The sequence below is a fragment of the Accipiter gentilis genome, chromosome 23, assembly GCF_929443795.1.
Source record: "Accipiter gentilis chromosome 23, bAccGen1.1, whole genome shotgun sequence".
In the NCBI taxonomy this organism is placed as follows: Eukaryota; Metazoa; Chordata; class Aves; order Accipitriformes; family Accipitridae; genus Astur; species Astur gentilis.
In genome coordinates this window covers 10,373,832-10,397,028 of record NC_064902.1, presented here as the reverse complement: position 1 = coordinate 10,397,028, position 23,197 = coordinate 10,373,832, and the positions used below count along the sequence as shown (strand labels likewise).

Genomic DNA, 23,197 nt, shown 5'->3' with positions numbered 1-23,197 from the left:
ATGTCTGTTCTCTTCAGATCCAAAGCATATGTGAAAAAGGGCTGCAGGTGGGCCACTCCAAAATAACAATTCTCGGCAGCCCTTCCATGGGTAACTATCTTTTGATTGTATGTGCTGGTATTACTCAGTATGAGTTGGCAGATAATGTGATGCAGCTGTGTAAACTTTCAGTCCTTTTTCTATCACTTATTGCAGGAACATCACAGCTAGGTATTTTTAGCAAAGTAGATTGACATCAGAACATTTTCATAACTGGTTTTGACTAGTTAATTGAAATTCCTTTCCCAAAGGGAAGACCTAATTCTCATTTTGGCTAAAGTCAAGCCAATATATCATGTCTTCCCAGTAAAATTGGGAGGCCAAAGAACTAATACAATCTATGGCTGTGTGCCTCTGCGTGTTTGTACATATGTACCTGCGTTCAGAAATACCTAATAGAAATAGTAGCTCAACTTAGTATTGATGTAGGTAGAAGAGTTACAAGGTGTTAAGAGATTTGAAAGTGCAAGATGTGCAAGAAAGTGCAAGTGTTCCTTTCACAAAGCTTTTCAAATAGAAAATTAAGAAACAATTTTGTCATCCTCTAAGAATAACATGATACAGAGGTGATAATATGAATGTTGAAAGCAGAACAGATGCAAAGGTGGGGAGAGCAAAGGCGCATGATTATATAATTTTTTACTGTTTTAGCCAGTAAAGGTTCTGGAGCAATTTATCAAAGCAGTTAAATACAGACTTGGAATAAGAAGAACCTATGCAAAATGGACACTCTTCTGAGTATCTGAGTTCAGTTACAGTTAATTGATCTGAGGTAGTCAGCTAAACAACAGACAGTGTGTGAAGCTTTAAAATCTATGAAATTATGGCTGAAGTGTTGAAAAACAAGAAGTTATTTTACCTTTCCATTTGAGTGTCAATTCATGATTCCAAAACTGTGTATTTTTGTCAACAGTGTAGGATGAAAGATTGCTGCAGTGTTTTCATGCCTTATTTCTCAGTCATACCTTCACTGCTTATCTCCATATTGTGCAATCGGGCATTGTACAGAAGGACCTCAGCTGTTTACAAAAAAACCAAAACACCTGAAAGCAGTATCTGTATGGCCTTTGGGCAGGGCTTGTCCTTTTGGTCACACCACTTTCAGTAATGTGGGCGTGCTCCTCTCAAACTGAGCGAGTGTCCATATTCTGCTGTGGTGTTCCATACTACAGTTGATGCAAGTAAACATTTATTCATCTGTCTTGAAGTTGCAAGTTATGAACATGCCCTTACACCCTTCTCTGATCATATTCCAGAAAGACTGTTGTATGTTTATTGTTTGGTATACATTGAGCTTTAATCCCATGTAATGCTTCTTGAACTTCTAATAATGTTTTAACATTCAGCATAATGTGGTTTGGTTTTTTTTATACTTCTCTCAGGTGTATATATCTCCAGGTATGCTGATTTATTGCAGCCTAATCCTCTAGAAGCTGGAGCAACTGGAGATGTCATTGTTTTTAAAATAATAAAGGTAAAATTATCTTGCTTATTTCTCAAGGATTATATCGCTTACTGATAAAATAAAGGTGATTTTAACCTAACTTATTCAACTTCATTTACAGTTATCTTATAGGGAAACTAGAACTCTACTACGTTTAAAATCTGATGTTGACATTGAGCTTAAATAAAGCATAATAAATTTTTATAAAAGGTGAAAATGTCTTGTTTTCTTTGAAAGTATGAAAATAATGTACTTCTGTAAATGGCTTTTTTAATGGCCTCTTTTAATTTCCCTGCTCTTACTTTCTCTGGTGCTTGAAGTAATTTGCTGATTTTCAGGAAAAAGCCTACACTTAAAATTCCTCTGCTTTATTACAGGGAAGAATGAAAAGCATATATGACCACATCGGTATGAAAGCAATGGAATCAACAGTAAAGAGTGCGTTAGATCCAACACCAAAGCATGAGTGTCACGTTTCAAAGAATGCAAATAAAGTAACCTCCTTGTTGGCCTATCGAGCCTATGAACTTACTCAGGTAAAGGAAAGTTGAGCATGTGTTAAGTTCTTCTTATGTAAGAACTTTATAAACAGAACTTTTGAAATGATGGAGATAAAAATCACTGAAGATATAACAAATACTGAGCATGTCCTGTATAGCTGCAGTCTGGTGTATGTTTAGCAGTAGCCCACAAATGCCTGCGTTAGAAATAACAGAACATGTCAGCCTCTCCTGTTTCCCTTAGAGATATATATATACCTGGACCTGATGGAGAGGATCTTCAGATGAGGATGTAGGTGGAATAAGAAATAGCTAGGGAATGTGCATGGGGACTGGAATGTAGGCCAGGGAGGAGGGGAGGTAATATGTGAAGTTTGAAGTGTAAAGGTAGAAATGGCTAGTGGGCATTAAGTGAGACTCCCAAAAGAGAAAATATTGGATAGGAAAGAACAGCATTTTTCTCTTTTTGGGGGTTTGGGGTTTGTTTGTTTTTTTCTTTCTTTCTTTTTTTTTGCTTCCCTTACCAAATTCTCAGGTTTGGAGATGGTGAGGGAAGAGAGAATGGCATCAGTTCTAAGCATCTCTGTTCCTCCTGTTGTTCCATCTCTGTTACTGCAGTAGTCTGTTGCAGTCAGATTATTCCATCAAGTCCATAGATTTCAGGATATTTACTTGAAAGCATTCTCTTCAGTATTACAACTTCTTTTGATGTCTGTAAATCAGAGCTGGGCACTGAATCAAATGGCTAGAAAATGAATGTATGTTTTCATTTCTCCTTGCAAACTTGCCTTAATTATCATTTTTCTTTAACATTAGAATTTTATGACTTAACTAAGGATAGACTCCAAAACTCATAGCAATACTTACTTTCCTCAGTGAAATTTTTTTTTGTTTTGTTAATTGTCCTTTACCTCATCAAGAATATACTTTCAAATAAATGATGCAATATTATTTTTTCATTCTTGGTTAGCTCCTGAAGTAGTGTCCACCCTGTCAGTGTTTTATAAAGGAGGGAGGACAAGTTGAAAAAATTACCTTAATTGATTGTGTTATAAAGTACATATGAGAACGGCATTTAAAGGCTTCCTTATTTTAGGTATCAGCTTTTGAAGAAGTAGGCTGTTGGTAAAAGGAACATAAATGTGATTTATTATAGTAACTTGCAACTTGTTTTATATACCAGTTAATATTTGGCATAATGGGTTTCAAACAAACTCCCTTTGTTTATTTAAATAATTAATCATGAGGTATATTTTGTAAGTTATTTCTGTAAACAGAGTACACTTTTCAGTGAAGAAAGGTCTTGGATTGTTTGTATATTTGCAAAATACAGTTTACCAGACTTCCAATTTAATGTTGTGTTCCCTTCTTTTTCTAGTACTATTTTTATGAATATGGCTTTGATGAGATAAGGCGAAGACCAAGACATGTTTGTCCTTATGCTGTCGTTTCATTTACTTACAAAGATGAAATGGTGCAAGTACCAAAATTCTTGCCCCCATCAAGGTAAGCTAGGAGATGAGTTTTGGAAAGACTGCATGCAGCATGAATTCATAGCTCTTGGCAGTAGCTTAGAATCGATTTAGATGAACCGTGCTGAAATGAATGGACATGTCACAGGGACTTAGCATAGTTAATACTTCTAATGCAAAGCAAGAGGTGACAAAATCATTTTTTTTTTTTTGCAGAAGGCTGGCCTCTGTAGGAAGCAGTTCTGCTGCTCTTTTCACCTACTTGGCTTCTACCTAAGTGAAATCCATGTATAGTGGTTTTTGTTTTGTTTTGTTTTTCTTAACTGAGGAAATTCATAGACATCAAAATGTTCACACAGCATTATCTTTCTTGGTATTCTAGAAAAATACTCTTTATACTTTGTCACTGAACTCTTCACTGGTGTCGTCTTATTCCTTGTGGAGAGAATATTTAAATGGGCAGTTGATTACAGATATGATACGATACCTATGCTGTTAGGGAGGCATCCAGATGTGGGGACTGTACTATGTAGTGCTAAAAATAGTTATCAAAGTATCTAAAATAGCACAAGATGCTGCAGCAGTGATAGCTTGAGGTTAGAGAGTGAGTTGTCAGTGTTGCTATTTTGTTAGATTGATTAAAGTATCCTTAATGTAAAATTTAGTAGCCAGAAGCTTCTGTCTCAACCTAGTCAGTCTGTCTTTTTTCTTTTTGTTAGATCAAACAGCTTCAGCACGGATAGAAGTACAGGTAAGAATGAACTGAAATTCATTGCTTTTATGCTATAGACATGGAAGGTTTTGGACTTCTTTCCCCATGTAGTTTTATTTGTTTTTAACCAGCTTAGTTAAGCTGACTGTATACCTGAGTTTTATCCTGTACCGTACTGATTGCAGGCATCTCTTCCTGATACTGAATGATCAAACAGACACCTTAACAAGTGTCATCTTTTACCAGAACAAACGAGAACTCAACAAAATCATGTCTTTTTTCTACTCCTTCTCTACTTATAACATAGGAAGAACTAGTTTCCTGTTCAATGGCACTTAAAATAATATGATCCTCTGTCCTGCCTTTCTTTTGAATCTCATTCAAGCACAATCTTAATAGGTATGAAAGTGGTTGACAATTAAGGTAAGGAAAGAGGATATGATTTCACAGATGTTGGCATCAAGGCTGTGCTTATATAGACAGGTACAGGTAACATACCAGCCTCCTTTACTCTGCTCAGAGCAGGTCAAAACAAGATAGGATTGTAAATACCCTTTCTGTTACCTTTTAATTTATTTAACACACTATTGTCAGCTCTGGTATGAGTATGAAATTTACCCAAAACTGCTTTTGGAGATTCAGCAGCCTCTTTACTGCCATTTTATTTCAGTCCCACCTAGCAAGTGGCTTGACTTCCTCTTTCTCCCTCTTAATTTAGATAAATCTAACTATACATTATGGAGGGGACAGCTTTGGAATAAAGGCAAACTTTTGTGCCACGTTTCCTTGAAATCAGCAGCACGTCCTTTCCTTCCATGCAAGCTGTGAGTATAACCATTTAAAGAATAAGTTTAAAATATTGCTGTGTTGAAACTCTTTCTAGAAGAGACTGGTGAATTTTGGATATATTCAGATGAAAATCTAAAATACATGGTGACTAGATCCTTTTAAATATGTCAAACTAGAGTCTTGAGTCATGTGTGTCCAGACAGACCTTCTTTTAGTTCATGCACACAACTCTGTCAGTATCTCTTTTTTTGTTTGATGCTATGTTGTGAGTTTGGTTTTGTTTTGGGTTTTTTTTCTCCTTTGAAGTGACACACACTCCTTTGCAAGAATAAACACTACTGGCTCACAAGATAGTCTGGGGAACTGATTTTTAAGAGCGAGTATTTAATAGTTCTTATTTGGTCAATGAGGGTAGGACTGAGAGGGGGGGAAAGGTCTTTAATTGTTTTTCTTCTTAACCCCACCCTTCATCTCCAGTCCTGAGAAGCTTGAGGTTGAAAAAGTTGTGAGCATTGATCAGTTGAAGAAAAAAATTTCACCAGCATTATTCTATAAAGAAACTTACGTAGGAGCAAAAGAAGGTAAATAGTTCTAGTTTAATTTTTTTAAATTCAGAATTTTGAAAATTCTGAATTACAATTTTGTTTCTTTTTTTTTTTTTCCTTACCTTCTCTTTCTACCCTTGTATCATGTCAGTGTTGAAGAACGGCATGTACTGTAGCCTTTATGAAGTTGTGGAGAAGTCCCGTTCTGGTAGCCACTTGGAGGGTTTACTTCAAAAACTAGAGAAGGAGAAACTTGTGAGTGCAATGGATTTGACTATTTCTGTTTTTAAAGATAACTTTACTAAGTAGTAATTGAAGTGTACTAGAAGATCCACGATCTCACTGGAATTCCTTAGCTGGCATATTCTTAAGTATTGTATCAGGGCACTTTTCTACCCATGATGGAATTTAGCTTATGCGCAGTAAGAGTTTTCATAGTGAGCAAATGTCTGATTGTTTGAAACTATACCTTTTTTGCTTGAAAACAGGTTCTTGTGAAACCACTTCTGGACAGAGGATTTCTTTTTCTTCTTTCTCCTTGGCAAATGATGTCCCCTTATGGTATGCATACTCTGGGGTTTTTGGTTTTAAGTTGGGTTTCGGTTTTGGTTTTTTTGTTGTTGTTGTTTATTGGGGCATGGGGTTTTGAGTACTAGATTGTCTTTTGAAGCATAGCCGTGATCTTCTCAACTGTTTTTTATTTTCTTGTGTTCTAGACCACCAAACGGGACGGCCCCGCATGCTACATGCACTGTTTCTGTTTCCAGAACCTAGAGGTGTAATGAGCTCAAGTAAGTTTGTTTGCTGTTGAGAGTGTTGTGTGCATGCTTATTTAAATGTAGTTTATATTCTGTTGAAGACTTTGTAGTGTTACAGCCTGTCAGTGTAAACTAGGAGTAACAGATTGCATTGGTTATGGTCATGGTGATAATGTTAAAAAAAGTGTTTATTTCTTCACAGAAGTAATTTTCACACTACGTATTTTGGGTTCATTTGTTCATATTTGAGAAAGTAAAACTTTGTTCAAATTTCTTGTATATTCTAGTAGAACTGAGCATCAGTATTCCAAGAGATCTATGCATTAGTAGTAACATTGCACTTCAGAGGTTTGAGGGCTTTCTTTAACTGTCAAAACATTAAGGACAAAACACCTGAAAGTCTTCAATGTACCTGTAATTATTTTTTTTTTTTTTGCATTGGGATGTACACCAAAAACTGAATAAATCAGCAAAGAACATATTGATATAACCAAGTAACAAAAGATGTCTGAAACGACTTGGCTTTAGTAGAACTTTAATGCTTTGGGATGAGACTTTAAAGTTAATCTTTTACAGTTGAAATTTGCAATAAGTAGTACTAGCAGCAGAATGCAGTCCTTTTTGGCCTGCTGTGAGTTCGAAGTGATACTGTCAAAACATAGCTCTTTCCAGGCATTTCACTTTTACAAAGAAGTTCTTGTCCGAAGTCTTGGTAGCTTCCTAGATTCTTGTCTCTATATTTCTTATTTTAGTAAACCCCTTACACTTTTCTTATTTAAGTAACAATTGTGAAAATTCAGTCAGTTATAGATTGGGTAAGAGGAGATACAAGATGACATTTTAAGTGTGCGCATGCCACTTTCTTAAAAATACTCCAGTTCTTGCTGCTGTGAACATTTCCAAGACTTGTAAGCTCCAGTTTCTGTCAAATACAAGGTTAATCACTGTTTTGAGTCTTCAGGATGCTTTAATGGTTGAATGGAGAAAAGTTTCAGTCTGTGATTGGAAGGGGGGTGGAAATTGTGAATAAATTTAAAAAAGGATATGATTTAGGGCTTCCTTGAGCTGCTGTTTCAAGGATGTGGTAAAAGTATCTACTAGCTTCCCAGGACAGGGAGATCCTGCTCTTGGCACATGGTCCTATTGCATCTCTTCGATTTAGTGAGTTATATTGCTTTGCAAAGGAATGGAAAAAACTGTATAGGCATCTGCTGGGTTACTAAGCCGAATCATTTTAAAAGGGTCCAGTGAGCTTAGAAGCAGCACAATGAATGCATTGGGACTGCATAGGAAGGAGTAATGCTTCCCCAGTTTCTTGCAGGGAGCTGTTAGGCTGCTGCTTAGTAAATCTTGGTAAGCCTTTGAAGTGGCTTTCTTTTACAAGGCTGAGTAAAGTGGTTTGAATTGGAAATGATGCGTGTATCTAGGATACAGGTTACCACAAAATTACCAAAACGAGCAGTTCATCATGACTCTGCGTAGATTGACTTTTAAGTAGGCTTTAAAGCTGGTTACCTTGCAAAAAAATTACTTTCCTGGCTTTTGGGTTATTTCTCCACAGTAATTCCTAACCGTGTTTCACTAACTATGTGTAATACAGAATATTGCTAACTAGTCATCATTTATTTATAGCTTCATGATTTGATTTTAATTCTGAATTCCCTTTTCTCCTATGGCAGCACAAAAAAGTGTTCCATCTGGAACACAGAAAAATTCAACTACTATGGTTTTGCATGAAAATCAGGAAATCATTCCCGAGTTCACAAAGTTTATTCAGTCTCTACATTTTGCTTTAATCCAGTCTCGTAAAGACACTACTGCAGATTTCAATGCTGTTGTGGAAAAGTATATAAATGAGTATTTGAAAAGATGCTGTAGTGGCCCTGGAAAATATAGAGAATTTATATTATATCGGTATGAATCACGGCTGGATGACAAGAAATTTCTTTATTCTGCTCCAAAAAATAAATCTCATATTGATGGCTCCTTGCAAAACTATATTTTTGGTTGTGAGGGATATCAACTACCTGTTTCTAGAGCTAAGGAACTGATGGCAGGAAATCGGAAATTTCAACAGTTCAGTCCCATCTCAGATTATGAAGCCACAGAAGAAGACTCCAATTTTGCCAATGCAAAAAGCGGGAAAAGAATCCGTGCAAAATATGAAGCCACTGCTGCCAAGCGAAAACTGCCTCACTCTGGAGATTATGATCCCGATCGACTCAAAGAACTTATTAACTTAATCCAGTGTAGGAAAAAAAATGTAGGTGGAGATTCTGATTCTGAAGACCTTAGAAGTAAAAGTGGTCTGAAGAGGAAGCTGGAAAAACAGTCTGAAAATTTGCGGAAATACTTAAAACTGAATGAATCTTCAGAGAATAGTTGCCAGTATGAAGGTAAGAAAGTCTTTGTTTAGAGTTCCTCTTTAAACAATTGTAGTTCGAAGCATACTTAATATTTAATCTTGTAGATTGAATATTTTTTGCATACTATGGATATTTTAATGCATGGTGGTTCATTTAAACATTGGCCTGACATCTATCAATAGAGGTTAAGTTCATTTTTATGTAGGTTGCCTCTTTCTGGGAGACAAGTTAGTTGTCAGGGAAGCTGATTTTGTTCAGCCTCTTTGGAAAGAAGGCAGACTTCGAAAGAGTTTGCTTAGCTGTAGAACTGTCCAAGGACTTCCTAATTCAGAGGCTAAGCAGACTTGATATCGTAATGTCTTTTGCAGACTTTGACCTTAGGCATTGCTGTAATTCTTTATGGCTTCAATACCCTATATAATACCTAATAAATTTAGATTATAAGGGGAGAATTAAATTTCTAAGCATGAAATAGCCAGTAATGTGTGGAGTGGGACAAAGGAAACAACCTAATAGTATTAAGATAGAATTATCCTGTACATAAAATCATCTACCATTCAAACCAAGTCAAATACTTAAGATCTGCCAAAACCCCTGCCTTGATTTCCATTTCCCTGACTCTTGTTCTCAAGGCAGTGATACAGGCTTTCTTCAGAAGGGGGAAGAATGGGGGAGAAGGGTGGCACAAAGAAGAGGGGTATTTACATCAAATACCTGTCATTCTCATGTGTACAGGAATCACTTTGGAAGATGAAGTGGCTGATCTTAGGAGTAAGTTTCCCTTTTGAGAGGGACAAAAGATACTGGCAAGTGCGGATGGTGGAGACAGTGTAGGCTACATGCTAGATCTTGGGATTCCTGCTTGGAAGTCTGTGCACTGTCAGGGTCTTTTTACATCGATTGTTAATGTAAAATATGTGAATGCATTTCTACCTGGCTGTAATCAGAACGGTATCTGTTTAAAACTAAATTTTGACTTAACTCTTTCAGGGGTACTAAAACAGCAATGTCTATCTATGGTTTGAATTCCATTTTTTTATATAACCCTAAAAGTAATTTGATTGTCCTGCAAAAAATCTCGCCTAAAATATTGTGAGCTTAAGTAAACATGATTAGATTTTTATTAGTCAAACAGCACTTAAACAATTCCGTATTTCCATATATGATAAATGAGTTAGGGGTTCATCAGATACTTAAAGTAGTTCCTTGGCCTCTCTCTTCCCAAGATGAATAAATACCTATGGTATTTACTCATTCAACGGAATTAGTAGAAGAATAATAACCCTGTTCTAAAGTTACGTTTAGTATAAATAGGCATGGTAAAGTTTTAGATTTGCACTTAGTCTAAGATAACGTACAAGGTTAAGCATTAAGATTCTCGTCAGCTTCTGGAGCAACAGGATGGAGAGAAGTAAATATTTTGCTCAAATTATCTTTTTCTCTCAACAAGTAATGGAGAATTTTATAAGGTTTCCATAAAATACATAGATTATAGTATGTGACTTCTATTAAAACATAAAATAGTGTGGTAAAAAAAAGTAATTATTTATCTGGGGAATACTCTTAGATTTAGAAACTGCCTTTTTATCAACATCTACCTGTTTAAAAATTTTTGTTAAGAAAGTAAATGTATGTGTATTTTATGAATTGATGCTAAAGAGTGAGACTGTGGGTATGTGGCAGGTGTTTGGGGGGGGTCTGGTTTTGCTTTTATTTTAAAATTTAGTAATGGATTACTTTTCCCCTCCTCCCCCTACTCTAAGGGGGCAGAACCTCGGATTCGCCACACTCTGTTTTCTCAATTAATACTGGTCTTGGTGGACATGATACTGACTTGAGGCAGCAAGACGTATCCGACCCTGCTGTTACTGACACACATGGCCTCATTAAACTGCTTTTAGAATCACTAGCTAGTGCAGGACACTTGGATTCATCGTTGGCACGGTCTGTATATCAAGCTTTAGGATTAAGCACTGATGAAATTGAAGAGGATATGAGACAAAAATATGAATATGAATCCATTCCAGCACAGGACAAAGATGATCATGAGCTTCCTAATACTGCTCAGGCTGAACATGTTAACTTTAAGGACCCACAGAGCCCAGGGATACTGGAAACTGATGCAGCATGCTTACCATATCCTGTTGATGTTGATCTACGGCTTTCAGCCAATGAAGTAGGCCTTGAACACATGCTACGTATAAAAGTAAGTGAAACTGCCATGTACATAGGTGCTGATAATGAGTATACTATTTTTATAACTGAGACCGAATGAAAAAAACATTCTATTTTTGTACATAGGTAAACATAGATAAGCACTATCTTGTCTGTGAAGAAGCTTTTCTGTTTGGTAGGAGTGTATATAGCAATTTTCTTAACTCTAAGATACGTGTTCCTATTTCTTTATGTCTACTCTTTCTGTAATAAAATTATAATTAAGAATACCTGAAAGATGGAAAGCAACCATGGTCAGTCTTCCTCATTAGCTTTACAGTAAGTGTCATACACAGCTGCGCCAGCAATAGTCAGCAAAACTCTGTCATTCTGCTGCCAAGTGCTGTATATGATGGTGTTTCTTCATGTTCGCTGAGACCAAAGCCTTGCAGTTGTCTTCTATCTCTTGTAGAAAAAGATATTCTATTCTGGCTCTCACCTTGCTTATGGCGGTGGGTTTTTTTAGTGATCTGTGAAGTTGTTGCATGGAATAAGTGATAAGTTATATACTGTAACAGCTTGCATACTGCCTTCCATCTTCTTCCTCCTTCAGGGGTGATTTTTGATGTAGCTAGGGTGTTGAGGTTTGCTGAACCTGAAACACGGTAAGGAGAGATCTGAGAGTTCCTCATCATAATTATTGCCTAGCTGTTACTCTTTCCAAAAGTAGGTTATAAGCAATAGTTGCTGTTCTATATGGACTCTGTCTCAGGAAAGTTTGCAGGGCAGGCTGTTAATGATCGTGTACTTCTTAGTCTTTAACCTTATAGGCCTGATAGGTGGTTTGGATATGACAGCTTGTCATGACTATGAAATTCCATCTCGGGCACAGAAAGGAGCCTTTTTTTGACCGGTCTCCTCCCTGATCTAAGTTGAGACAATGTCTTTCAAAGCTTATGCACCCAGAATTCTTCCCTTATCTCCCCCCAAATGCAAACCAAAAATAAATATATCAGTTGTAGGCTGTATAATTTCAAGACTTTTTTTTTTTTGGCCTGTTGCTTTCTTGTCATAAGCAAGAAAGTGAAAGAAGTCAAATTGCAATCTGTGGTTTATATTTAGAGTTGGTTGGAGGTATCTTAAACAAGAATGTTTATCCATAGGTGATCAATAGTTACTCTAGAGAAGCAGAATGAGAGCTGTTTCCTTTTAACGGTAGCTGTCTCTCTTGTCTTGATATAACAGATTGGCAAAACTAAGTTGGTTGTGTTTGGAAACTAAATAAGCTTCATAGGTTCTGGACTATTATCTTACAAACAAGCAAAAAACCCCAGTGGCAACAGCTTACCTCAGCTGACTGCTTCTGTGTGTGAATTAGCGGCCTTTTCTAGTGACAATACGTCAGGGTTAGTAAAGTGATTCTTACTGCTTTACAACCATCAAGCATCCTTCTGCTCTCATTGTAGTTACTGCTCCAGTTTTGGGAACTGGTCATGGTCCAGCTTCTTCAGAGTATGTTCTCTCTCCTACTTAATAGTAGCAAGCATTTCACAGGGCAGGAAGACGCCCCTCACTTGTGTGCACAACTGAGGATCCTGCAATCCTTGTCTTTTGGTCTTGTACTGTGGAAAAAGATTGGGCTTCTTTCTGTCCCTCTAAGCAGTGTCTGAGTGAGAAAGTGTTAAAAAACATATTTAGTGGCAAGTCTTAAATGCTCTACGGATATTAAAGAAGGTTGGGGAGTTGGCTTTATTTAGTTTTGGCAGGAGCAGAGTTGAAAAATTCTGAGCACTTAAACTTGCCTGGCTTTCTTTGTGTGCCCTCTTGGTGCAATGGTGTATACCTGTTCCGTGCATACTTTTCATGACACCATATAACTGGCAGAACACCCTCTGAAGAAGGCTCTTGTGCTTAGGGTTCAGAGTGCCCCAACTGCTTGCTCAATCACATTACTCTACAGAGAGGTTGTTCTATGATCTCTGTTATTGATACTTCTACACAAAACCCAGTTTCCAAGTCACGAAGCAGGAAAGTGTCTGTCCTACCTGCAATTTCTGTGCTGTTTTGCTTCGAACTGTCTGGAATGTGAGATGAAATTGGATTGTTCAAGGGCTTAATACAAGTTGCAGGCAGCTCCTCAGTAATGCCAACATCTCGTGGCTTTAGTCAGCTATCAAGTAAACAGCCTGAAAGAGGCTAAGGAGCAGATGGTTTTCCCAACTTTTTTCCCCTCTGCCTCCTTTCTTCCCTGCTCACCTAGCTTCTGTACTCTAAGGCTTGTGCTCAGGACTGCCTTATTTACTTAATGATAGACCATCAGCAAAGACATCTGTCTCAGAAATTATCAAACGGGTAAATGAAATATATAAGTACCTCATGTAAACATTTCCAAGTTTGACTTGACTTGATTGACAGAAAAATTGCCAATATGCTGGTGAACTCAGGTGCATTTTTACTGTCAGCTGTTCAGAATGTAAAAGCTTAATAGCTACCAAAACAAAAAAAAAAAGTTTTGAGCTGAGAATTTTTTATTGTTTTTTAGGAAGCAAGCACTGGAAGTGTAAGTAGTTTTGAAGACTACACTCCCTGTCCTACTACACCTATAGAACACGTTTATCGCAGGCAACATTCCAATTCAGATAACATAGGAGAAGTTGGAATGCACTGGAAACTTATTCCAATTACAGGTAAGATGGGTTTAACTCTTATGTTGCTACAAATAGTGAATGAAAACATGTTCTAAAGGTTTGTATCTCTCATATATCCCATTCTTGGGTCACATGTTGGTACACAAGCATATATATAGCCTATGCAGTTGTTATATTTGATTAATACAGAAATCTGCTGGATGAAAACAGATATTGGTGGAGCATATTGCTTTGGATACACACTGACATAATTTAGAAATATGAATGTTTGAGTATCTGGCAAGGTACATAACTGGTTTGAATTCAGTGTTTGAACTTGCTAGGTTCTGCTGAAAGATTGGACAGGCGAATAATTCCAACTAGTAATCCAGAAAAGTAATGAAAAATGTGTTCTTGTAAAAAGTAGTCTACTTCTTACTGCATCAAGCTCTTCTACTGTAAGTGCTTCAAAGTCTTTGTCTTTATCTAAGCATTTAAATCTTAAATAATCTTACAGAAGAAGCTTCTTGTTCTGCTACTTGATAAGTCAACAGTGTCAGGTCTTGGGAGAGCATAAAAGCATGGATTTAAATGATGTGGAAGCTGGGCTGTAGGAATAGTTATCAAGAGCTCTAAATTCAAGGCTGCAAATCCAGTTGTCTTATGTCTCAGTCCAGATAGAATTTAACTGCATTCTCTTGAGTAAAAACTTAGTGATTTATGATTATGTTGCAGGAATGATGGAATCTGTCTCTTGGACACTTCTGATACTGGTCCAGTTGTGTAGTTCAGCAGCTCTTTTTTGTTTGTTTGGCTGAGAAGGAAGGAGGGCAGGGGAAACAGGTTTTCCCTCGCAGTATTCATAGGCCTTTCAACGAAAAGACAGGGTAATTCTGGATAATGTTTTCTGCACCTTAGGGGCCAAACATAAAAAATTTGTTCTGATATTTTGCTAAGTTATGGAGTATGGAGACTGTAAAGTTGTTTGTATAGGACATTATTTCTTTTACTCCTGGAGGAAATGGCCACTGTGCATATAGATGAGGATATGGTTGCTGAGATAACTAGTTAAGTGGATGATTAAGCATCTAAAAACTGTAATACATGATAGACACTGGATGTGGGAATTCATGCAAGCGTTTGTCAATTGACGTGTTGCACAGTCACCTGTGAGACTACAAATCTTACTAGAAAAAAATTCCTCTGAAGTCTTTTAAGAGGGAGAAGTGCTGTTCTCTAGAGATGAAAGAGATTCTTTCAGCATTACTGGGTTTCTTAAGTGCCTGTGAGGTCTCTTGCTGCAGTAAGTATTGACTAGCTCTGCAATATGATCATGTAAAAGGTGCTATTTAAATACCAAGAAACTACAAATGCTAACTGCTGCTGCCCCTCAGGAGGGGAAGGAAGACTTTAAGAGTATCAACTGTAAACACATGAAGATAAACAAACAGGTCAGAAGAGTGGGTGGGACAGGTTGCATGTGTCATTACGCCTGACCTACTGAGCAGCTTGTATTCTCGCCTTGTATTAAATTTTCATCAGAAAATTAGATCAGTAATATGCTATATTCAGCAAGTGGAGTCACTTTATTGAAGTACATCAAGAAGGCTGTAGGACAGTCAAAAGAGCCTTTAATGTTTTGGGTTACTGGCACTTGATTTTTACTGGGCATATCTTCCTGTATAGTATTGTCCTGGTTTCAGTGGGGATAGAGTTAATTTTCTTCTTACAGTATAGTGTGTTTTGGATTTAGTGTGAGAATAATGTTGGTAACACACTGATGTTTTAGTTGTTGCTAAGTAGCACTTATCCTAAGTTAAGGATGTTTTGGTTTCCCATGCTCTGCCAGCAAGCACATGCACAAGAAGCTGGGAGGGAGCATGGCCAAGACAGCTGACCCGAACTAGCCAAAGGGATATTCCATACCATAGAACGTCATGCTCAGTATATAAACTGGGGGGAGTTGGCTGGGAGGCGTGGATCACAGCTTGGGCATCGGTCAGCGGGTGGTGAGCAATTGCACTGTGCATCACTTGGTTTTTTTTTCCTTGGGTTTTATTTTTTTCTTATTCTTTTTTTTTAAATTTATTTTATTCCTTTTCATTACATTTTTATTATTATAATTATTATTATTTTAATTGTTATTATTGTTAGTATTACATTTTATTTTACTTTGTTGTTAAATCGTTCTTATGTCAACCCCTGAGTTTTCCTTTTGTTTCCAATTCTCTTCCCCATACCACTTTGGGGGCGGGTGGCGGACTGAGTGAGTGGCTGCGTGGTACCTAGTTGCTGGCTGGGCTTAAACCACAAGTATCTTTTAGAGGGCTTTGAATTTTTTTTCTGGGGAATTAAGATCATTTCAGTAATATAATTTAAAGGAAGCTTTGTTCTTTTCTGAAACTGATTGCTTTCCAAATCTGATGGCTTCTCCATGTCTCTCTTTTTTGTAGTAAGGTAGCTATAGAAAGGAATTCAGAGAACATCAGTCTTTCTTTTTCATCTCTGCACAGTTGCAGGAAGGCAAATTAGCAATCTCTTGTTTTTTTTCCATTTACAAGAAGGGTCGGAGGGAGGATCTGGGGAGCTACAGGCCTGTCAGCCTGACCTTGGTACTGGGGAAGATTATGGAACAGTTGGTCTTGAGAGAACTCACATGGCAAGTCCAGGACAAACAGGGGATCAGGCCCAGTCAGCATGGGTTTACGAAAGGCAGGTCCTGCTTGACCAACCTGATCTCCTTCTATGACCAGGTGACCTGCCTAGTGGATGAGGGAAAGGCTGTGGATGTTGTCTACCTTGACTTCAGCAAGGCCTTTGACACTGTCTCTCATGGCATACTCCTTGAGAAGCTGGCATCTCATGGCTTAGACAAGTGTACTTTTTGCTGGGTGAAAAACTGGCTGGATGGACGAGCCCAGAGGGCTGTGGTGAATGGGGTGAAATCCAGTTGGCAGTGGGTCACAAGTGGTGTTCTCCAGGGCTCGGTGTTGGGCCCCGTTCTGTTTAATATCTTTATCAATGATTTGGATGAGGGCATCGAGCGCACCCTCAGTAAGTTCGCAGATGACACCAAGTTGGGAGGCAGGGTCAATCTGCTTGAGGGCAGAAAGGCTCCAGAGAGATCTGGACAGGCTGGATCGATGGGCTGAGGCCAGTCGTATGAAGTTCAACAAGGTCAAGTGCCAGATCCTGCACTTTGGTCACAGCGACCCCATGCAGCGCTATGGGTTGGGGAAGAGCGGCTGGAAAGCTGCCTGGTAGAGAAAGACCTGGGGGTGCTCGTTGACAGCCGGCTGAATATGAGCCAGCAGTGTGCCCAGGTGGCCAAGAAGGCCAACGGCATCCTGGCCTGTATCAGAAACAGTGTGGTCAGCAGGAGCAGGAAGGCGATTATTCCCCTGTATTCGGCACTGGTGAGGCCACACCTCAAGTCTTGTGTTCAGTTTTGGGCCCCTCACTACATGAAAGACATGGAGGTGCTGGAGCGTGTCCAGAGAAGGGCAACCGAGTTGGTGAGGGGCCTGGAGCACAAGTCTTGTGAGAAGCGGCTGAGGGAACTGGGGCTGTTTAGTCTGGAGAAGAGGAGGCTGAGGGGAGACATTATCTTTCTCTACAACTGCCTGAAGGGGGGTTGTAGTGAGTTTGGTGCTGGTCAATTCTGTCAGGTGGCTGGAGATACGACGAGAGGAAATGGCCTCAAGTTGCGGCAAGGGAGACTTAGGTTAGATATTAGAAAAATTTCTTTACTGAGAGGGTTGTCGGACATTGGAATAGGCTGCCCAGGGAGGTGGTTGAGTCATCATCCCTGGAGGTATTAAAAAAGTGTGTAGACGAGGTACTTCCATAACATGGTTTAGTGGGCGTGGATGGTGGTTGGACTTGATGATCTTGAAGGTCTTTTCCAACCTAAATGATTCTATGATTCTGTGATTATATGATATTCTTAACTACCTTGTACCTCAAATGAGCTTAAACTAAGTTACTCTGTTAACGTTATAATTTTGGTCTTTTAAAATTAATATACTTGTGTATGCAGAAAGCGTAGATCAACACTGAAGGTATAGGGCAACAGAAAAAATGTTCAAATTGAATAGGATGGAACTAAATGGAATAACCTGATTTATATCTGCATTTAGTGCTTTTAAAGAAAACTAGAAATTTGGGTTGACTCAAAGGATGTGCTTTAAAGAATGAAGAAAGAACATACAGTTTAATTGATAAGGAAAAAGGAACCACATTTCTGGTTTCTCTGAAGTGATACTGTCACCTTGAAAAAGGGATCCTGTTAGTGGCAGATGTTTTCCTTTTAGATCTGGATGGACATGATCAAATTAGGGACTGAATATAACTTTTTTTTAACTGGCTACAAAAATGACTGCATTCCAGAAGAACACTAACTTTTAGAACTTGTTTATACCATTGTTTATTGCTTCTGTTCCAGAAATCCGGTTTTCTGCTTACAACTGTATTAGCTTTAACAATAACACAACACTTAAAAAACCCCCACAAATCTCAAACAAAACCAACAAAGAAAACCTCCTTTGAAGTATTTATGGAACAGATATATACTGAAATACTTGTATGTATCTGAAATATCTGTGCGTATATATATTATTAATTGCAATAAAGCTTTAAATTAGGTTTAAAAACAAACAAAACCATAGTTTTGAATGTGGATGGTTAAGAAACTGAGTGCTGCAGAAAGGATCTGAGGTTTGGATTATGGGAGGCCGTCAGTACTCCTTGCAGCGTAACTGATTCTGTGTATGAGTAATTACTGTAAGACTGATGTCCTACCTTTTTAAGCAAAAAATGTTCTGTTCCTCATTGCGAGATTGGACACGCAGCTAGCAATTTGCAGTCTAACTCCACAAAGTAGTGTGTGGCTAAAATAAGCCTTTTGAAAGTCTGAGGATTATAACCTAGCAGCAAATGAAAATATTTGAATAAATTTTCACCCTGCTTGATTTCTAATTTGATCTTTTTTTTTGTAATTAAGGCAGTTCCTGTTATGCTTAATCAGATGTTATCTCTGGGAAAATTACTTGTGTTACACTTTTTGAGCAAACTTTGACTTAATAGCTCCTAAGATGGTAGAACAATAAAATTTTCTGTGCTTCTGTACCTCAGCAGACAGTAACATCAGAGTCTTTGGATTTAAGCTGATTGGCGGGGGGGGAGGCACAACAGTAATGCTGTTTTAAAACTGTGTTTTGGAGGTTTTAGTCTATCAGTTGTGTATGACTATCAAACACGAGATGGTGATGATGAACTCTCCTTATATAGGTCTGAAATCACCAGAAGAAGCAGTGGTGTATTTACCGCCAAAGGATGCCTTTCCTAATGACCCCCGGGTAATAAATAGACAGAGAAGTTCTGATTATCAGTTTCCATACTCTCCATTTTCAGACACACAAAAGGGGACAGAAGATGGACTTTATACAAGACAACTGGAGAAACTTGAAGATGAATGTGGGCTAGCAGATCACCCTTTTACAACTAAGCATTCCATTAGTGCAGTAATAGAGACTACACTATTAGAAGAATATAATCTCTTTGCAAGAAAGATTCAAGAAATTTTGCAGCAAAAGAATATTGCTTATGTTAGTGGTATGTCCACACCAGTCTTCTCTGCCCGAGAGAGGATAATGAGACTTTCTGAATACATATGTTTACAGGCATCAGAGGTGTCTGTCCAAGAATATATAGAGACACTGAGTGAGAAGTTGAATAGTGTTATTTTGTCGTCTTCGTGCATTAGGCATACTCCGCCAATTCACGCTAGTCCTGAATCTGCAGAAGTGGTTAGTAATGCTGCGCCGAATCCTCCACCCGACACATTACCTGTTTGCAGGGACTCTGACACGGCGTTGTTACCCGAGGCACTGTGTAATAACATGGTGGAAGATCTGGATTCTAAGGAGCAGCGTTCGTCAAGCTTACCCTTAGTGAAGGAGGAAATAGATCATGTGAATGCTAAAACACAGGATATGTTGACATCTGATCAGACCTCTTCCAGTGGTGATCTGATGGATCCACAAGAAAAGACACAGAAATCCCCAGAGAACTTAAACATTTCAACGCAACCAGCCCTTTCTGATTTTATAAGCCAGTTAAAACCTGAAGTATTTAACAGTTTAGTCAAAATTATTAAAGATGTACAGAAAAACACTGTGAAATTTTATATTCATGAAGAGGAGGAAAGCATTCTCTGCAAAGAAATCAAGGTATGTTCCAGTTCAACCTCTCTATAGTGTTAAAATAGAATAGAGTGCCTTTTAAATCAGAATGTGTAAAATTGGGCTTGCAAACATGAGGTAGTCTGAATTTGTTTCAAAAAATGTTGAATTGTGAAAATAGGCTGTCCTGTCCCATTTCTCATTTGAGCTTCTGAGGTATATCTGAGGTGCTTATATTTAGCTTTTACGTAAGTCTTTTTCTTACAGTTGTAAAGCAGAACAGGCTGTAGTTTGGTTCTTTCTAAAAATACTGCTGGGGGTAGCCTTATGGAAAAAAGATAAGGACAAAAACGTGATAGCTTACCATTTTAGAAAGAACGTATGAAAAGTCGATGTGTGTGCGTTTGGTTTTTCTGTTTTTCTCTTCCCCTCCAGTTAATAGTACAGGTAACTTTTGGAGATTACTGTTCTTTTGTATTTAAATGTGTAAGATGAAAGTTGGAAGTGAAATAATAAAAACTTTTGGCTTTATTTGAAAACTGATGCAGGTTTGATAGACTGCCAGCTGGCTATTTATGTACTATTCTCTAAGAATGACTGACTTGCTGAAAGAGCCTGTGTTGCATCCTTCTGATTAATGTATCAGAAAGACAAGGAAACCAGTCCCTGAGATTTGAGTGGAAAACTTACTTGACATGGTCATCATGTGGGGATTGTTTTGGCCAAACTACCTATTCACTTTTTCTTCATGTAATCTTTCTGTGGTGTTAGGAATACCTTACAAAGTTAGGCAATATGGAGTGCCATCCAGAACAGTTCCTTAAAAGAAGAGCTGCTCTAGATAAACTGTTGATAATTATCCAAAATGAAGACATCGCCAACCTCATCCATAAGGTATTTCACAGAAGTAAATGTGTACTATAGAAAGCTATTGTTAAAACAGTGAGACGAGCTCATTTTGAGCAAGGCTACCTTCTAATAATGACATAGCATTTCAACAATGTCCTGTCTTTAGCTGCCATTTGAAGAAACAAAAATGCTTGTGGTAAATACCTAGTCTTGTTCCATCACCTACCTGTAACTTCTTCCACCTTCACATACGCACTAATGCATATTTATTCTTAGTAGTTGTAACGTTGTACAGAGGCCTGAGTAGTTCTGCTTCTAGTTCTGTGATGCTCTAATGGCAAGTGAAGGCAGCTGTCAGATTACCTTAGGTATTCCTGACAGATGTGGTATATGAACCTGTGCTGGTCAGAAAGTAAAATTACTCCAAGTGCTCAACTTCCATTGCCTCACTCCTCTAATGTTTTTGAGAGAGCACATCCCAAAGCAAGAGAAAAAAGTAACAGTTCTTTTGAAAATGTGTTTTGAAGTTTGGTATTTGGTATTAGTAAAGTTCTGTAGGTTTTTTGTTTGGTTGTGTGGTTTGTTTGGTTTTTTTTGTATGATCTTTGGTATACATCTCTGATTTATAACATTTTCAAACAGATACCTGGCTTAGTAACTTTGAAGAGGCTTTCTTGTGTCAGCTTTGCGGGTGTCGATAGTTTGGATGATGTGAAAAATCACACTTACAATGAACTGTTTGTGTCTGGTGGTTTTGTTGTGTCAGATGAATCTGTCCTTAATTCAGAGTCCATCACGACAGGTAAGTGTGATGCTTTCTGAAGCTTTAAAACACAGACAAAAAAAGCCTAACATTGTAGTAATATGAGAGAGATGTCACACTCAGCGCAGTGAAGAATCAAGTCTTGTAATTTTCAAGTCTTCTATCTCATTTTTGTGAGGTTTTTTTGCAGACCTTCAGCTTACTCAGTCTCTCTCTTGCCTCAGTGGCCTTTTTGGAGAACATGTTCCTGGGGAACATGTGAACTTGGAGATCCTGTCTTTCTGAGTTCGTGTTAGATTGTGTAGTTATGTGTATGGAACCTTTCATTCCTTACTACTCAATCCACAAATACGCTAGAAAAAAAATATTGAAAAGCTACATTTTTTCACTTTATTTGAAATTTAATAGTTAACGAAGTTACCAGTTTTTTAAATAGGTATTTTAGCAAGGCAGACCAGTTATGACTGAATTCAGCTTTTACATAAGCAGATACCACTGTTTGGCATCTGACCTACAAAAAAAGCAGCTCAGTTTTGGAATATTGTTCTTGGCTAATCTGCTAGGAAGAAAACCTCAAGTACTAGGCTAATGTTCATAGTTGTCTAACTGTGCCTTGATGAAAACAAAGAAGTTTTATGTATTATACTGAAGCAGTATTTTCAGTTTGCATACCACAAAATTTAACTTCTATTCAATATCTCCAAAACAGATAAACTGAAACAGTTCTTAAAGTTTCTGGAGGATCTCAATACCCCAGATGGGAAATGGCAGTGGAAAGTCCACTGCAAAATACAAAAAAAACTTAAAGAGCTGGGGAGGTAAGTAGTGTTCTTCAATACCAGTTGTTAAAGTGCTTCAGCTTTAATTATGCTCTCCAAACTCCAGTTGAGTACAACTTACTCTTATGTTTGTCTTCTGACTTAATTTTAAATTTAGACTGACCTTAAATCAAGTGTCTTTCTAATACTGCATCATTTTTGCACATTATAGAATGAATGCTAATGCCCTGAGTCTGCTGACGCTTCTGAATACCTACCAAAAGAAGCACTTGGTTGAGATTTTGTCTTACCATAATTGTGATTCTCAAATTCGAAATGCTCCAGAATTAGACTGTCTTATCAGGCTCCAGGCTCAAAACATACAACAGAGACATGTTATCTTCCTAACAGGTAAAACCAAAATTTACGAATGCTTCTCACCCTCTTTTGATAATAGGTGCTAAATATTAATACAAAATCTCCTTTTATGTGTTTAGAAAAGAATCTCAAAACACTTTCAAATTACGTTGATAATGGAATAGTGGTTGCTACTGTTGATGACTTCATGCAAAATTTTAAAAGTCTCGTTGGGTATCACAACTCAGTTACTGAAGAGAACAGTCTTCCTCCCTCTGATGCTCACAAAAGACAATCAGGTAATATTAAACACACTTATACTTTTTTTACCTAATTAGGTGTGTGGGGTGGAGGTCCTTGAGATAGTGTGCCTTTACTCTTGTAAGTGAACACTACAAATGGGAAGGAAAACCCAACTCTCATGCTGTTCTTTTTCCATTTTAAATGATGAGGGGAAAAGCAGCTGGGATGGAGCCCCAAAGGAGATCTGAAATATGGAATTATAGGCTAACATGGTATTGAAGAAAGTAGACATATGCCAAGTGGGGTAACTGTCCGTTTTCAGGAGAAGGATAAATGTAATGATAGCTTTTAGAAACTGTAATAAAAGGATTGAGATGTCAGTAATTGTACTCCTTTAATTGTCTGATCAAATAGTCACCTACTGTATAACTTTAGATGCTGTTTTAACACTAACCCCTTTGGAGTTGGGATTTCCCAATGCTAAACATGAACACGGTGCGCAGAAGCTTTTAGCATTGGAATAACTGGACGCTCACAGAGAGGGTTAAGTGTGTGTGTTGAGCAAGTGAACAGGAGTGGCAGAAGACCAAGACTTAAGTGATAATTGGACTCACAGACCTGAAGCATAACACTCTGAGT

At 37.9% G+C, this 23,197-nt stretch overlaps 1 protein-coding gene across 6 annotated transcripts in view; it reads left to right on the top strand.

Annotated features, from left to right (window-relative positions):
* The window catches only part of TASOR (transcription activation suppressor), a 34,610-nt gene that overhangs the window by 10,232 nt on the left and 1,181 nt on the right, over positions 1-23,197 (top strand). For 4 of the 6 annotated variants that reach the window (XM_049826178.1, XM_049826177.1, XM_049826182.1 and 1 more), the window contains 19 exons: positions 18-90; positions 1,422-1,513; positions 1,861-2,019; positions 3,362-3,489; positions 4,175-4,206; positions 4,886-4,991; positions 5,434-5,537; positions 5,653-5,756; positions 5,990-6,062; positions 6,218-6,292; positions 7,939-8,655; positions 10,389-10,831; positions 13,322-13,466; positions 18,696-19,636; positions 20,360-20,482; positions 21,080-21,239; positions 21,910-22,018; positions 22,191-22,369; positions 22,456-22,614. In XM_049826178.1, the coding sequence (XP_049682135.1) occupies positions 18-90; positions 1,422-1,513; positions 1,861-2,019; positions 3,362-3,489; positions 4,175-4,206; positions 4,886-4,991; positions 5,434-5,537; positions 5,653-5,756; positions 5,990-6,062; positions 6,218-6,292; positions 7,939-8,655; positions 10,389-10,831; positions 13,322-13,466; positions 18,696-19,636; positions 20,360-20,482; positions 21,080-21,239; positions 21,910-22,018; positions 22,191-22,369; positions 22,456-22,614 (3,922 nt within the window). The remainder of the gene's footprint in view (positions 1-17; positions 91-1,421; positions 1,514-1,860; positions 2,020-3,361; positions 3,490-4,174; positions 4,207-4,885; positions 4,992-5,433; positions 5,538-5,652; positions 5,757-5,989; positions 6,063-6,217; positions 6,293-7,938; positions 8,656-10,388; positions 10,832-13,321; positions 13,467-18,695; positions 19,637-20,359; positions 20,483-21,079; positions 21,240-21,909; positions 22,019-22,190; positions 22,370-22,455; positions 22,615-23,197) is intronic. The other 2 variants (XM_049826180.1, XM_049826179.1) reach the window with 2 other exon arrangements.